Source organism: Melitaea cinxia, chromosome 3 (genome assembly GCF_905220565.1).
Source record: "Melitaea cinxia chromosome 3, ilMelCinx1.1, whole genome shotgun sequence".
NCBI classification, from domain to species: Eukaryota; Metazoa; Arthropoda; class Insecta; order Lepidoptera; family Nymphalidae; genus Melitaea; species Melitaea cinxia.
Genome location: NC_059396.1, coordinates 8,460,637 through 8,478,500, shown reverse-complemented (window position 1 = coordinate 8,478,500; position 17,864 = coordinate 8,460,637). Strand labels below are relative to the sequence as shown.

Here is a 17,864-nt window from a genome sequence, read left to right as displayed (position 1 = left end):
TACATCTAATGTGTGTAGTCTTTTGCACTATTTTATTGTTATATTCACATGAAATAAGTATATGAGTTGGCTCAGCTTTAATCTACGTTTTTATACATTACTTCCCCATGCCGAAATACATAATAGTAGATGAGATAGATATCGAATATTTTTAAAGACTTGTTATTTATTTTGTCATTTCCATTGAGTGTTTTTCTCTTCTATTAAATATATCCGCGACTTTAATTACAATTCTTTCATTTAGCGAAAAATTGATAAGTAACCTATATTTACAGCTTATTTTCACATTGGAGAGCGATTTGCATACTTCTATATTCACTTACGCACAAACCATTACATCACGTTTACATTATTTACACGACCTTCAATCAATTTGTCGGCTTGTTATATTATTAAAACACTTATTTACATGGGTACAAATCAGAAAATCACAACTTTGTCCGTGTATTCACTACAACTTCTGCAGTGTCCAATTTTTGTAAGTCTCATACCGATATTTCTTGTATTTGCACTCGCTTTTTCATAATTCCTGGAGGTACAGGAGTCGTAGTTGCTGGAGGCACTCTCAAAATACCAGAGCTGCCTGCAGCAGCTGACTCCGAATCACCATTTGTATCAGAAGTGCCATCCGACGAATCCGTTACCGGACCAAATTTCACTTGAGTAGAGTTATCTACAACACGAGGTTCAAAAGTACTAGTTCTACTAATGGCATCTGCAATCCGACCTTCAACCTTTTGAATATCTGGCTTTTGAGTATCGATGCAAACGACACTACCCGCCTCTATTGCGCTTCCGACACTGACATCGGGTAACGAACTACGCGCTGCTCGGTGTTTCTCGTCATAACAACTGTACTCTCCAAAAGTGGGCTCTCCACAATCTGATAATGTCCGCAAATCAAACTTTGAGCCTGAACTGCGCGGTACATGGGCAGATTTACACTCAAAACCGAAACCTTTTCCGTCAAAAGCTCTAACCTCGTAATCTAATTTTCCGTCATAATTATCTGAGGATGAGGAACTCCCGGCCTCGGCTAGATCATCTTTGCAACGCCGAGGCCGGGAGCCTCTTTGGTGGTAGATTCCTGCGAATATAAGAACGTTTAAAAGTAAAAGGAAACAGCCAACAGCGATCGTTACAGTAAGGGCCGCAGTATAAGACTGATAATGGGATGAAGCTAGCCGACGCAAGAGAGCATCATCTGGTTGCATTGGCGTTGTTGTTGAGTTCGGAGGGCACTCCGTTGATAATGCAGGAGCTGGAGATGGCTTTGGTTGAGCCGATCGTGGCGGAGGAGTACTGCGACTCAACTCACCTGCGCGACTTCCAACATCTATGCTCACAATGTGCGGCACATGTGCACGTGAAAGTGATTGTGTTCTTACTGCACCTAATAAAGGAATTTACACAACAATTAACTTACAAATTTTATAGAATAGTAAAGGTAAAATTTTGATAATCGCTTATTAAAAGTTTCGTTGAAACAGTATAAGAATAACAAAATTACCTTCATAGTAATTGGCATTGTCATCTTGAAAGTGATGATGTCTCATTGCGGCGTCTGGCAAATCGGAGCCCGGACGATGCAGCTGCGGTATCAAGGATAGCCATAAAGACATTTTGTGACCGCGATAGTGACTTCTCATCTCCGACTTAGCGCCTGTGACCCAGTTAGAGAAACAAATTGAGACAAATTATTATGACAAACAGTAAAGATAACCTGTATGTAAAGCGGAACCAGTTGCTACAAAAATTAAACTTTTTTAGCCTGACATGTACATTTAAGCTTACAATCATTAATATTCCACATTAAATATATTGACATATTACGTATATAAAATATATAGTTACTTTAAACCAAGTTAAAGAACCGATATAATAATAATTTTGATATTCCTTCTAATAAAATTTTCTGAAACATTATGTAATAAAACTTACTAATTTCCATATAAAGTTGGTTGATGGTGTCGTAGGTATCCCAGTAAGGCGTCTGGTCGGGACCGAGGGGAGGCGATTCCCCCATTATGGGACTGGGCGGCGGCGTTGCAGAAGGATCATTCGGATTGCTGTTATACAAATATTCTTTTAATAAAGCTATATTTTAAGAATCGTTAATTTTATAATCGTTGATATAAATATAATACGTAACTTGGACTTGATAATTATAATTCAATTATAAATGATTAATATGTAACTTAATTTTTAAAATAATTTAATTTTACTGAAAGGTTTAATATAGGCCTAATTTCTGTGATAATTGTTTGTTTTTTGAGATAGTTAAAAAAATAATGAGTAAGGGAGTTTAAAATTTCCTTTTACAAATAAATAGCACATACATATAAATACCAGACTTTTTTAAACCAGTAATACTAAAAAGGTTTTTAATCATTACTTCAGCCGATTCCAAGAACGTCACCCAAATTAACTAAAACATAATATGTTATAAACAAAGTAGGACTTTAAAAGAATTATTAAAAAGTTTTTACTTCAAGGTTTTTCGCCGCCACTTAATTTTGTCTATACTAAAATAATATTGAAGTTCTATTTTCAGGGTGTTAAGCGACAGTTTTAAGGGGTCAACCAATTTGTAGAATCTAAATTCTATTTCTTATTGTATGATTGCTAACTATTATAAATACATAACATCTTCTCTAAGTTTTTGATAATTTCTTTTTAAGTACAATCCATTGAACAAAATCTAAATAATTATGTATTATTTGTACGTGCGTGTATATGCGTGTGCGTGTGTGTGTGTGTGTGTGTTTTTATGTGTGTATGTGTGTTTTTGTGAATATATTATGTAGCTTTGGAAGTAAAACTTAGACTAATAATAAGTGCACAAAATCTTACCCATATTTAACAAAATTTGCAAGGTAATGCATACACAACTTAGAGAGCCTTTGCTCAAGCTGTGTAAAGTTCTGCTGATGATGAGACAGTGACAGTGGAGTGCCAAGATAGTATCCTAATTCTTCGCCGTGCACTGAACCTGGTCGCTAAGAACAGAACCAATAATTTAGTAAATAACGTATGTCTCAACCGAAACATCCCGGGTTTAAGTCCGAGCAGACAAATGAATTTTCAAGGGCTAAATTTGATTATCAAACTGTTCTATTTACAGTAGAGGAGTCCCTGATGGAAATATTTATTTCTTTTCTCTTTGTATATCCATCTGTATCTTCCCATCGCGCCTCAGACAGCACATAAAGCAGTCGGACTCGATTGTGATTGTAGGATACCTCATAGCAGTTGTTAATCACAGTAAAGAAATTACTCGCTAACTAATAGTAGAATGACATGGTAGAATAACCTCTAACTAAACCTAACTCTTTTCCTTTTTGGAGAAGAGGCCTTTACTAAGCAGACAGGCGTTAATTTACAGACTGCTTCAATTCGAGTTGAAAGTTGAGAGATATAAGTTAGCGAAGATAAAAAGAGAGAGAGTAACGTTTCGTATATTACGGTAGGGGCAACCAAAATAGTTTTACTACAGTCGTGTGGTCTAAAGTAGCTATATACTATGATCAGCAAGAAATTCAATACCTTCATATGAATTCTATGCACGTTTCCGACTTCATTTTTCATCTATACAAATAAATAAAATTGAAGTGTCTGTTTGCAATATAAAAATAAACCGCTTTTTACTAAATGCATGTGGATGTATACACGGTACATATATCAAAATATTTATTTTTACAATTTTTGTCTGTCTGTCTGTCTGTTTGTTCCGGCCAATATCTGAAACGACTGGACCGATTTTGACGGGATTTTTACTGGCAGATAGCTGACGTAATAAGGAATTAGGCTACTTTTATTTTAGAAATTTATTAATTTTATAACCCTGCGAACTAAACCCACTATCTCATATCGCAACTACCTTTATATTTAAACAAAATTATTTCATTTTGTTATTATTTTTAAACTATCATTTGATATAACTTTGATTTAAATGGCTTTTATATGTGTCGATTTGACACAAATTGCTTCGCTTACGTCATGTGGGATAAACGAATATTATAAATGATATTTTGTGACTTGACAAACCGACAGCGCTGCCAATTTATTATTACAGGAACAATATGAACAAATTATGAAACACTCATGAAATATTCACTCTTCAAATTACACACGAATTCATATAAAAAACCTTACGTTTAGTATAAAGTGCTTAGTGAACATTTTTAACATTGAAAATAATTTACGTATTTTAAAGTTAATTATGAAAAATCTATAAAAATTATTGTACCATTGAAAAGTACGTACACAGATATATTTGGAAAGATATATTTTTTGATAAAAAAAAATCAATTCTGTATTAAGAACATAAATGCAATGTATTATTTTTATTACTAATATAGCATATTAAAAGTATTTGAAATGTCTTTTACTGATAAAAAACTATATTACTAATTCGATTTAAATAAAGAGGTAAAACTAAATGAATAAATATTTTATTTTTTCTTCTTTTCTGGGTCTTAAAATCTGATAATTATACGATATTTATTATTAATTTTATTTTTATCATTTTGACATTATTTTAATATATACACTATATAGCGATTTATTAGTCATTTACTATCATATTAATTTGAGATGTACTTATAGATCAAGAGTTATCAATTTATAGGACAGATGCTGTACAGACAACACGAGATAAAACCAGTAAAAAACTTACGATTCGATGACTTCCAACTATGTAACAAAACAAAATTTTTAAATGTTTTTTTTTTACTCGTTATCGAGTTATATATTTTACGTTTATATTTATTTCTAGGATTGCTTTTTGTCATAAGCGCCTATATAAATTTAAAAAAATACGTTAAAATTACGATTTTTCTTTCTAATATTACATGTTACAAGAAAAGTATTTAAATTAAAATCAGACATCTCTAAACTACTACTCACACATTTTGCATAATTAAAGGCAGAGGCAAGGCTATGTTTCATTTAGACAGGTATATAATCTAAGGTACCTAGATAAAAAAAAAATATACTTTTAATACAAATTAAATGTCATTTCTTACCTTTAATTTAAGAAGTATAACATTAATTTAAATTCGAGGTTATATTATTACAATTTTAGAAATACTGTGACCGTTGCGCCAACGCTTCGTCAATCAAAGTCAACCGAGAGATTATTGATATTAGTCTAAGGCTCTGTATACAATAATGAAGTTATTAAATTTTCTCGTAAAAGCTCCCCACGTTCACTTACAAAATGAATGGTGCGATCACATCAAAGATATAGGTGCCTAAACCAATTTAAGTTGAAAGGCGTCATTTTATGATAGCTGATTTCTTCTTTTACAATTTTCTTATTAACCCTGGTAAAAATTTACACGGCTTCGAAATACGAAACATAATTTTGTTACTCTATATTCAATAGCTTACTACCATATGTATGTCATAACATAAGTAAAGAAAATTAAGAAGATTAGAACAATATTTATGACTTCAAAAGATTCTAGAATATTCTAAAATTAAATTTGATTTACCTGCGGATAGTCTTTGTCCTGTGAGAGATGATGAAAATGTGTGAAATACGTCACACCCCCTCGCAACGCATGGAGGTAGCCGAGTCTAATTAAAGGAGCTGCTGTCCGTCCGTCACTTAGAATCTTCAACAAATTATACACAACTTTATAATCGTGTACTAAATTAGCAGAGTAAGGGCCTGTTTCACCAGTTATAGATAAAATTTATTCTGCAAATAAAGCTACGATTAGACTTTGACCTTCTGCTGTCAACAGCAGGAGGTAGAATAGGACATTAGGACATGTTTCACGCTAATTATTTGACTACAAATTTTAGATTCATATTTGCGAATAGAAATATTTCAGTAGCATAGTGAATTTCGATTGTAAAAAAATACATCACAAACTTTTATCAGTTGGATATCGTCATCCGTGAAATAGCGTTATCCACAACTGGTGGAACAGCCCCTTTCATTCATTTAAAGGCAGAAATTATTCTTACATTATAACCACACTACACAACAGAAAAGAGTGTAATATATATTTATTTATCAGTTTATAAGCAAGAGGCATAAAAACTGATTTTAATACTTTTTAAAATTAACCAATATTTATAAAATATAAAAAAAAAAAACATGAAACTGCAATCAAAATTATTTATGATGACAAACAGAAACCGTCTTGTTAAAAAAGTGCTTGTACTTATGTACGCACGTAAGAAGTTATACTTCATGGCTAGCTAACTTCATGTTGCTAATTTCTTCTTCGTTGACTAGCTAACTTCAGGGTGTCGGTATTTTTTTGGCGGTGTCCGCGCACATCTTATACTCTCATCATTTTTCGCTAACGCGCCAAAAGTATAACTTCAAAAATTGTGTTCAGACAAATACAAAAGTATTTTATCCAGGCCAAACTTAATTGGCTTATAAACAATACATTGTAATATTTAACTAAAAGATTTTACAAATAATTAAAGAATAATTTAAGCTGCATAAAATACCATAAAAATGATTGACATATATTAATAATTAGAGTTTCATCGTATGCCATAATAATAAATTAATTAATTAATATTATCAATATTGTTTATTCAATTCGTAAAATACATTAACCGGAACGTGCCTGTCACAATGGAACAATATTAACGCATCCAAATTGCAAATGTGAATGGGATGCTTTTTACTGCGAAGTTTATTAGCCTGAAATAAATTCGGCTTTTATTCACATCATATATATTAATTTATCACTTTACAGTCAATTAGGTAGTACTACCAAACGTAAATCTACGCATAATAAGAACAGGCCATAATCACAAGTTATTTACTTACTAAACGCCAATAATAATAATAACTATTTGTAGTAGTTTAAATAATAATTGAAGTCAATTTGTATTTGTATTTCTAATTTGATTGTAGCATAATGCCAACTTAATTGTTTTCGTTAATGAAAACGTTTTGAAGTTCAAAACAAATTCAATAAGAAACTAGAATGTGTTTTGATATATACGAGTATTACAAGCTATACGACTTTTCTAGTTCGAATATTGAATGTTCTAGTAACTTGAGTTAAGTTTAAACATTTATTTAAAAACAAAGAAACAAGATTTATTAAACAGAACAGAAACAAAAATATCCACCATCTTACCCACCAGTTACTTAATTTAAAACAATAATAAACAAGAAACAAGAAAATGTAACAACAGTAGGTATATTTTTAAATTCGCTTGTATTAAATATTATGAATCTTTAAAAATAAACATAGGAAAGGTAACGTTTTAATTATGATTTTGATATTATTGTAAATTTTATTGAAGAGAAAAGTATTTCATAACAAAGCCTTTTAAGGTTGCCATCTTGTATTCATCGTACGCGAGCGTCATTAAGTTCCTTTATACATCACAAGAACGATCGATGAGTAGCGAAAACCGCTTGAGGCTTAAATTAAGATCGTCTGTGATATCGAAACGACAGCTACGACATGACGATGGCTGATCTGTCGAGTGCAATCAAGACTGGTAGATAACTAAAATATTATATTTTCAAAAATTCTTTTAAATAATACATTTCTATTATCTGCACTTCGTGAAGCAAATTTATTGTATTCTAATATTGGTAAGCAATTTGCTGTTACACTATTCAACTAATGTTTTTTTTTTTTTAAATTTCTTTCGGATTTTTTATATTTTTTTTAATTTACAAAATATACATTATGACGTAACGTTGAAACCCTATATCTGTTATATCTTAATTATCTGCAAGGGAGACCCAACGTTGTTTGTTTTTTCCTTGTTACGTCAAAAACTTATAATATATACTTCTTAACCTGTTAAATAACATTTCATTATTTATTATAAGTAGTTGTCTCTTTTCTCAGAAAATTTAAAAGAAAGTCAGAGACGAAAACGCAGTTCATTAATCATCACGCCTAGGGTCACGTACAGCGAATTGAGCCTCCAGCTTTTGCGCCTTGAAGCCGGTGAACAAAAGAATGACCGTTAAAAATGGAACGTGGAACGCACGAATACAAGATATTCCCATCGGAAGTGTAAAGGTAAAGAGTAATTTGTCACATTTCTCTAATGTTAAGTTTTATGTTTATTTATTACGAAGAAAATTTTACATCCATACGAAATTCTCCCGACATAAAAAAAACTATGACAAAAAAACTTTACTTTTCTGTTCTATTTTAAAACATATAATAATTAAAAACGGAAAATGAAAACAAACGTTTACACGAAGTCAGTCAGTTTCCTTCCATAAAATTAACATAGAGTTCTTTTAAGTTTGATTCAATTAAAACTTACCTCTAGCGTAGCATCTCGTACACTTAGCGGATTCTGAACCGGTTTGTCCCAGTCGGTGTATTCATTCTTGAGGGTGGAATAAATCTCATTGAGGTGGTAGTAGTAGGCGTTACGAACGAAGGTGCGCAGAATGCGGTCTCGCCTAGTCTCGTTGAAACCAAACTCCAAGTCTTGAGCATTGAATTCCAAGTAAGATTCTGCAAGTAATGGCATGTTATTCATTTGCATAAATTTATGAGCGCGCGCGGCAATCATATTTAATTAAAAAGTTGAAAAGTTTCCTAAAATTTAAAACGATTTTTCATAGTAATAGTACGAATTCATGAAATGGGATTTCCCTAAAGATTTAAATTAGCTTTTGTTTGCTTGTATTAATAATTAATGTAGTAGCAATTTCTTTCAACTTGCATCTTAACTACGTCTTTTTTACTCAGAAAGTTGCATTGCGTATCAATTATCATATAATACTGCATGTTTGTAAGATTTTAATAATAATTGTGTTTGTTCGTAAACGAAAAAAACAACAACTTCAATTACATCGTCAAGTAATACAACGTAAATAGACGAAAAAAATAGTCAAGTAAATACGCATTACCAAAGACTACTCCAAAAGTTGTAATCAGATTTCGATGAAAAACAAGAACCATCAAAATCTCAGTAGACCCAGTGAAAAGTTATGCGGTATAATACTATAACGTAGTGAGCTGTATTATCCCATAGAGTAGCAGTTTATTCTTTATAAAATATATAAGTTTGATGATTTTTTTTAAATCGAAACCTGATGCTTGTCTTGGGGCCCCATTTAAATTTGCTCGAGATCTGATGACCACTTTTTGAGTAATCTTTGATAACGCGTACTTACTTGATTATTTTTTCGTTTACCTACATTATGTTACTTATCGATGTAATTGAAGTTAGTTTTATTTTTCGTTTGCGAGTAAACACAATTATATTCGATACATAGCTAAATATTAATGACTTTATATGTTAATAGCAAAAGTTTTAAAGGAAGTTTGGTTTATTCTTTTTAAGGCATATAAAAAAAACTATTCTTTTAAAGAGTTTTTTTTTAATTTTTATTTATGCTTTTTAAGTATATTTTGATATTATATGTACAGCTGTAATAGAAAAGCACAGAATATTTATTAGGTCACTATTTATTACAAATTACCTGTTGTGGTCAGCCCGAACAATAGCTCCCTATGCGCAAAATCTGCGAGCTCGTGTCCCGCAGCGCTCGCCACAGCTGCCGCGCCCGCACCGAGCCGAGAATTATCACTTGGCGGAGATGCCTGCAGTGAACACTTAATTACCGTTTCTAATGGTGGCAAGTCATCATCATAAAAAAGGTACATAATTACATAATTTTGATTCCTTTGATCAATTTATATATTTTTAAATTTCGTTTACATATACCTATTTAATTTAATATATATATATATATTAATTTATACTATAATACACTTACTTACTTACTAGAACAGAACTAACTAGAACTTAGAACGAACTTAAAACATAATCTCTAACATTAATCGTTTTCGTCAGCTCTGTAATTATACTTCATCAGTTTTTCAAATATCAACTATACTGTAAATAAATTTTAGCGTCAAACAAAAACTAATCTAGTAAATTGGCAAAAGAAGCTATTGGAACTAAATCGAGCGTCTAATTAACAACGAATTTTAGTTTAAAAACTTTCTTACCGAAGAGGGGTTAACGATAACTGTTCCGTCGACAAATGGTGCAAATCCTGGCAAAAATCGGGGCGGGTCGAGTTGAATAGCGAGCAGCTCGGCGAGCGGCTTGTTACGTAAACACGGCGCCAAGTCATCTTCGACTAAGTCCCCGTGGCATCCAGTTTGTTCCGCTACCTAAGTTTAAGTCCAAATTAATGTAAGCATTAATAAACTTCACCGTAAAAGTTACAAAAGTATGCTGGCGAAAAGATCTCGCACAATAGAGGCCGTGCCGACACAAAACGATGCTAGCAGATTAGGTTTACTAATTTACTTAAATGAGCTTAAATTTGAGCGAGCTGCTGAACTTCAAATTCAACATTTTATATGCTTTTAATGTAGCGAACATACCTTTCTTTTTACCGTGAGTGGTTCCCTCTGCAACGCCCATGAGCTAAGCCCCGACCCGCTTAACAAGATGACGCGCTTCAGTAGTTCTAAAACAGACAAGCTAATTTAATTTCGTCATTTCCGCGTAGCGTTAACTGGCTAATGAAATCTATTGACTAAAAACATTTTAGTTTTAATAAAAGAAATGTATTTGTCTCTTGACTCCCTCCATGTCCAAATTGTGACAAAATGGTTCATTTAATCTCTTATACAGTTTCTTCTTCTTACACTAATCGAATTTAATAAGGTTTACTGTAATGTACATACCTGAGTAGACCGTTATAATTACATTAAGTTACGAAGGGTCGAAATGAGACTCTTGACAAGAAAATATAATGAAATCTGCCATGGGCAAGTCTAATTACAAACAATAGGAGACCCATACATCATTCGTGAACGACTGCTATTTGCGGCGACGCGATCTCGGCAACGACGATTACGGAAGCGTACCCTCGCAATTTTATTTCATTGTTTCCCTTTTATAGCAACAGGGAATATTTGATAATTAATATCCAAGAGTTAATCGTTTTTAAAAAAAAAAGTATTGCCCCACTTAAAATTTTCTGTTTAAAACGAAATATCTTTTATTTTAATAGATACAAAGACGCACCTCTGGCAACAGGAGATACAGCGAGGAAATTCGCCAATGCTGCTCCAGTGCCGTGACCCATGAGAGTTACTTTTTCTGGGTTTCCTCCAAAAGCTGGTAGATTTTCTCGTAACCAATGCAAACCAGCTACAAGATCCATTAGCCCAAAGTTACCCTGCGCAGATCCTTTAGCACCAGTCTTGAGAAACCCTGGGAATTAATATTATGTTAAATTGACATTGAATTATTTGTTTTATTGTTTCACACTTTCTATTGCTTAAACTTTAATAGTAATCCATTAAAAGATAATTACGAAATCTAAACCGTTATATACGCAATTAATATGACGAACAAAGGTTACCCAAAGTTATATAATATATATGTCTGCAATTTCATGATAAACATTAACACGTTGTTGATGGCTTGTATGGTGATGTATAACATCGCAAGTAGGTAATTTGCAGCAAATGCGTCAATTCGAGGGTGATACCGTCCGCGCTTCACAACACGCTCGGGGATCACTTATCAGTGAGTATTATCGGACAATCCATTTCCATATTAATTAAAGATCACGAATTTGCGGCACCAAATACTTCTTATTAAGACCCATTTCAAGCACTGTCTATAACGCATTGCTTATAGCAACAATATTGCTCCCTGCATACACAAAACCAAAACCCTAAATGTGGGACGAATTTCCTGAGAATGTTACGCTTCAGTCTGTAATATCCCACTGCTGGACATAGGCCTCTATCCCCATGTAGGAGAAGAATTAGAGCTTAATCCACCACGTTGCAGGTTGGTGGATATATACTATGAGTAACGATCGCTATCAGGTGACATGATAACAACCGGTATCGACGGCTTGATGTGCTCTCCGAGGCATGGTGGGAGACCCACAAGGACTGCACACAAACACCCAGACCAAGGCAAACATCTGTATAACCAATAAAATGCTTGTCATGTGCTGGGATCGAACCCGCAACCACCAGCGCACCAGCCACAAACGAGAGCCAAGCACCAACGCGGCGTCTGAAGAATGTTAAAACTAACTAATTCAGTAGACAAAAGGTACATTAAATATAATCTGGACTATGTACATATTTGGATCGCCTAAGCTGTTACTTTAATCTAACATTAATTATATTACGTAGTTGAGGATAAACTAAAAGAGTTAGATACTATTTAAAAACAAAGTATAATATAAATACGTCCTTCTCCGACCTTTTCTCGAACTCATCTTATTAAAAACTTTTCATACATTCTTGAAAGTATCTTAAAAAAGTATATTGCTATTCTTTGTCAGATTTTAAGCAATTTCTTATTGAGGTTAGAGATTATATTTAAATATTTACTATCATTTAATAGGACTTATATGAAAATTATAAACAGGTTTTACTATATAGCGTTAGTATATAACAACTTACCAAGCACACCTAGTCTAAAGTTGATTGTAACTACAATGATATTTCCATGCGCTGCTAGTGTAGTTCCGTCATATGCATTGCCCGAGCTCCACTCATAAGATTCTCCGTGCACAAACACAAGGCACGGCAGACCTGCTCCCTCGCTCTCCCCCTCTATACCTGCGTATTAAAAACGTCTAAAGTACTTTGAAGAGCAATTTTCTGACGCAGAAAGAACCGTCATTAAAAGAAATGGCATATTAACATTCTACTAAAACAAATTACGACGGTATCGCAATTAATTGAATATGTGTTAAAATTTTAATATAATAGTCAGAACAATTTAGTATTATTAATGTGAATTGAGTATTTTAATATTATATTCATAGTTATTAAGTATTTCAAATACTTATTTATTTTATTTTATTTTTCTTTAAGTTTAAGATAAAATAAGAGTTGTTGCTAAGTTAAATATTATTTTATTCAAGTGAAAATGTTTATATCGTTGACCAATCCAAGTACTTTTTTGCTCAATTACTAAGTACGAAGTACTTTTTGTGCTGTTTACGGTAAAACTTGTTTTGGTTTGCAAAAAGTATAATTTTAAATAATAATAATTATTGTTTTTTTTTTATATATCGATTCCATTTAAAGGAAAATGTTATAATGTTGCGTCACACAGAATTTATATGAATTATTAGTAAATATTACGCTAAAATTTAAACAAAAACAATTAATTCGAAATTCATATATACATATAAAAAACGTTAACTAAATAATTTTTACAGTCAAAATCTCGATAAATATTTGTACAAATCATATTTCCGTAAGTACCACACCTACTGATTCTTGTTACAGACATTATACAACTGAAGCTATCTTTCTTGTACCCTTCGTAAAATATAAATCTGATTAATGTTAGAAGTAAATCATTGCTTCTCCGATAGCTTTATTGAGATCTTCATTGTTTTTAAGTTTCATGAGCGTCACGTTGCTTAAGGAGGCCTCTGCCTCACTTCCGCACTGCTTGCAGGGAGCAATATGCACTGCAATGCACTACGGAATTGAGGCCTCGACACCCTTTACGCCGCCCTTCTTCCTGCCGGCGTGTATGTTTCTTAACGGGGCTTGGTTTTCACTCTTCACTCTTCATGGGTAAGTATTATAATCCTTTCTTGAAAAGATTCCATATAATCTCATCAAAGCTTATTTTTCCACTATTAGTTTCCATCTACTGTTACATTATTCATCATATTAAAAAAAAAACTAAGAATTTATATAGTCTGTTAGGATAGTACATTTTTAAGCATGCTTTACAGAATAATAGGAAAAGCTACGAATATTAACTTTCTTGCTTATTTTATTTTAATAGTAGCTGTAATTTTTGTATTAAAACTTTTATAAATAGCCTTAGTGAAGTCTCAATATTACTAATTTGAAATTTAATTTTAATAAAACCATAATTTTTACTTAAAACTATATCATATCCATCTAATAAATTATTGAACAAAACAAATATATTTTGCATTAGAAATACTTATAAATAGATAATGCATGTTAGGCTGTGGATTTACACATATTTCAAAAGCGGCTTATTTAACGGCCTGTGAATTTGTGATGAAATGCTTTGAATTAATAATGAAAACTGGCGGGGATTAAAGGCCACCCGAAAGCTCATTGAATCGTCATCCAAACAGAAACATTTCAATTACAATACGATAATTTCATTATTAATATAAACGTCTTTTGAACCAAATTCAAAAGGCTTCTGGAGGTGCTATTACTTAACACTTTATTTAATTCTTAATTACACTATACATTGAAACTGATTTTGTTTTCTACAAGTCAACTCTAGGAAGTACAGAATATTTTAAGAGTGCAAGATTCTAACTGTGATAAATATTATTAGAAAAGAACCAAAAAAATACAGATAAAATAAATAAACTAATGAAAACCAACAAAACTACAAGATACTAATAAAAGTGAGATATTAGCTAACACTAATTTATAAACTTGTCCTCTGAACTTCTGGTGAAGGGCCTTTCTAAATAGAATTTGATCTGGTAAACAAGATAGAGGTAAATTCAAAACAAGGGGAAAAACATTACAATAAACAAAAAGAAAAACATTAAATACGAGTACAAATATAATACTTTTTTGTTTAACCAGAAACAATACATGTAACATAGCAAGAAATATGAAAGCATAGAAATATGCAAGAAATCAAAAACATGTGTACAAGAGGCGATCTTATCGCTAAAGAGCGATCTCTTCCAGACAACCTTTAAAAAGGACATTAAAAAGAATAAAACGGCATAGAGGTGTACATTAAAATATATTAATGTTTACATGCATATAAATAAAAAAAATTACTGGATGTGATTATATACGACAGAGTGCGAGAGATATCGGTAACAATATTATATGTTTACAGTAACCGTATTTATAAGCCCATAACTTAATAATGATCTATCAAACGAAAGAGAAGTAAGAGTACAAGAGCAAGAAGTTTAAAGTTGGAAAACTATTCTCAAAATGACAAGCTGATATGCTTGCTAATTTCTGCTTTTATAATTTTACTTTTGATCTGTAACAAGAAACATTCATATTCAGGAAATATATAATAATACTAAAAACATTACCACATCTACCAACTGATACACTTTTTACATAAATAATAAATCAAAAATAAAATCTTTTCATTATATTACACCCATTTTTTATTATTTTAAGCGCAATAAGAGACATAAACTACTTAGCACTACCGAACATTTGCTAAAATTAGTAATATAGTCGCCGCAACTACCTAATTTCGAAATAGGCGTTGGATTTGCAACATTCGTACATTCCTTTTAAAGCTGCATCATGGGAATATGCGGCAACTCGTATACGATACTACGAGTGCCATTCGATATTACCAAGCTATTATATAAAGTAAATAGCTCTGCATCGATACTGAGAACATGAATGTACTTTAAATTAATCGGCTATAAACTAGCTGTAGCTTTTTGACCAAACAGTTATGTGCGTGCAAACTGCTCTAACAAAAAACAAACTATAACGATAATCAACTTTAAAATGAATTAAAATTTAAGTTTGTTCCACAATGTCGCATCTGCAGTAGAAATGTAAAAGTATTAATGTGATTTGAGTAAAACATGATAATGTTTTACTCAAATTAAATATATTATTAAAATTAATTAATTAAATATACATAAAATAATTACAAAAAATATATAGCTAAGCTTTATAAATTATAATATTCGAGTAACTAAAAAATAAGAAAATTAAATCAATTACCACACTTACCATTAACAGGCACGTAGAGATTCACGTAGAGACAATCTTCGCTCTGGTTGACAAGCATAGGCAACAATCTTTCCAGTTGACGGATGCGGGCACGCGGATGCAACAACAACGCTTCTTCTCGCGGTACGGCTGCAGGAGGCTTTTGTGGGCACGCAGCTCCTAACGCGTCCGCTAGGCGAGTCGTACGCCACTGTGACGGCGTCACGGGTGGCATGTATCTGTCATAATATGTAACATTGAATATATAGTCATGTTTATAAAACTTTATAATAAAATATCAATAAAAATTCGTAAACAAACAAATTTATATATTTTATATAATTTAAATTTCTTACTAAATACGAGTATATACAACTGATAAATATATTTGCAATATTTCTAATATATATACAACTAAAAATGTAATTCACACAAATTTATGAATATATTATATTAATGTAATATATTTTAAAACAAATATATAATAACCTAAGACTCCCAAGAGGCGGGGTAGCGTATGGAACACCAAGATACGCTTCCACTTGAGGATGCGAATGTACTACGATCCCGCGCAACGGTCCGTACTTTGTACGAATCACACGCGTGCTGTACTTGTGCGTAGAGAGAGCGACTGCGCTACAGATGAGCCACGCGTAGAGCGCGGCGCGGTCCGCGCGCATCACGCGCACAGGGCGGGCGCGGGCGCGGGCGTCGCGCCGCCAGCTACGCGCGCGCTCCCGCGCATCACGCGGCCCGCCGTACTGCGCACGCACATCGCCCCATACGCCCCCAGCTCATCCTAATACACCTTTCTCGCGCGCTCGCGGCCACTGTTATCACAGATATAAACCCTTAACTTTATTATTTTATTACTGTCATCCAAAAATACAATATCTAACTAACATACCCAAGTCATGTTTCCTTTTTGATAACGTCATATGTTAGATGTTGAGCATTGAACTATTCTGAAACAAAACAAATAATTAACATACATGAATCGACCGGTATTCATTCCAGTAACATTCGCTTAATTTACCTTTCGATTAAATATGTTTGATGTTTGCTAGCTGGTTAGACAATAGTTGAGGTAGTGGAAATTAATTGGATAATTTAACAGACGTAACCTGATTATAACGAAACACGAATAAGACGACAACGTCACGTTATTAAACAAAAACAAAATTTCGTTGGTTCGACAACAATTCTGAACAGCATATCTGCAACGTAAATTATAATTGCTACTTTAATACACGAGCACGTAAATTTTATTATAATTGTAAATTGATCGTATTTAAAGAAAGTTAAAAGTAAAATATTAATACAATATACAAACTAAAATGTGTAAAAGTAAATATAATAAACGATTTATGTTCACAGGGTCGCCTAAAGTAGTGATTAAATTAAGTAGTCGGCTTGCAACGCGCAATACTCGCGGTAGTCTATAATATATATAAAAGCGAAAGGTCACTCACTCATCACGAAATCTCCGAAACTATAACACCTACAAACTTGAAATTTGGCAAGTAGGCTTCTTATAGGACGTAGGCATCCGCTAAGAACGGATTTTACGAAAATCGACCCCTAAGGGGGTAAAACAGGGGTTGAAAGTTTGTATGAAAGTCCTATGTTTTTGAAGTAAGAGACTTGAAATTTAAATGTACGCTCTTTAGATGGTGAGAAGGTGTCTAAATAATGTATCTTTAGACAGCAATTCCCTTTTGGGGTTAAAACGGGGGATGATAGGTTTACTCCCTCATCACGAAATCTCCGGAACTGTAACACCTACAAACTTGGAATTTGGCAAGTAGGCTCCTTATAGGACGTAGGCATCCGTTAAGAACAGATTTTACGAAAATCGACCCCTAAGGGGGTAAAACGGGGGTTGAAAGTTTGTATGAAAGTCCTATGTTTTTGAAGTAAGAGACTTGAAATTTAAAATGTACGCTCTTTAGATGGTGAGAAGGTGTCTAAATAATGTATCTTTAGACAGCAACTGCCTTTTGGGGTTAAAATGGGGGATGATAGGTTGACTCCCTCATCACGAAATCTCCGGAACTATAACACCTACAAACTTGAAATTTGGCAGAAAGGCTCCTCATAGAGCGTAGACATTTGCTAAGAACGAGTTTTACGAAATTCGACCCCTAAAGGGGTAAAACGGGGGTTAAAAGTTTG

General features: G+C 32.8%; 1 protein-coding gene across 1 annotated transcript; it reads right to left on the bottom strand.

Annotated features, from left to right (window-relative positions):
- Nucleotides 1–485: 485 nt before the first annotated feature.
- Nucleotides 486–16,369, bottom strand: LOC123669143 (neuroligin-1-like). The gene is made up of 13 exons (XM_045602774.1): nt 16,179–16,369; nt 15,711–15,928; nt 12,423–12,581; nt 11,017–11,205; nt 10,368–10,453; nt 9,984–10,151; nt 9,452–9,572; nt 8,281–8,477; nt 5,499–5,621; nt 2,854–2,999; nt 1,942–2,069; nt 1,511–1,663; nt 486–1,393 (listed from the first exon to the last, which is right to left on the bottom strand). The coding sequence occupies exons 1-13, from the start codon at nt 16,367–16,369 to the stop codon at nt 486–488; spliced, it is 2,787 nt and encodes a 928-aa protein (XP_045458730.1).
- Between the last annotated feature and the right edge of the window lie 1,495 nt (nt 16,370–17,864).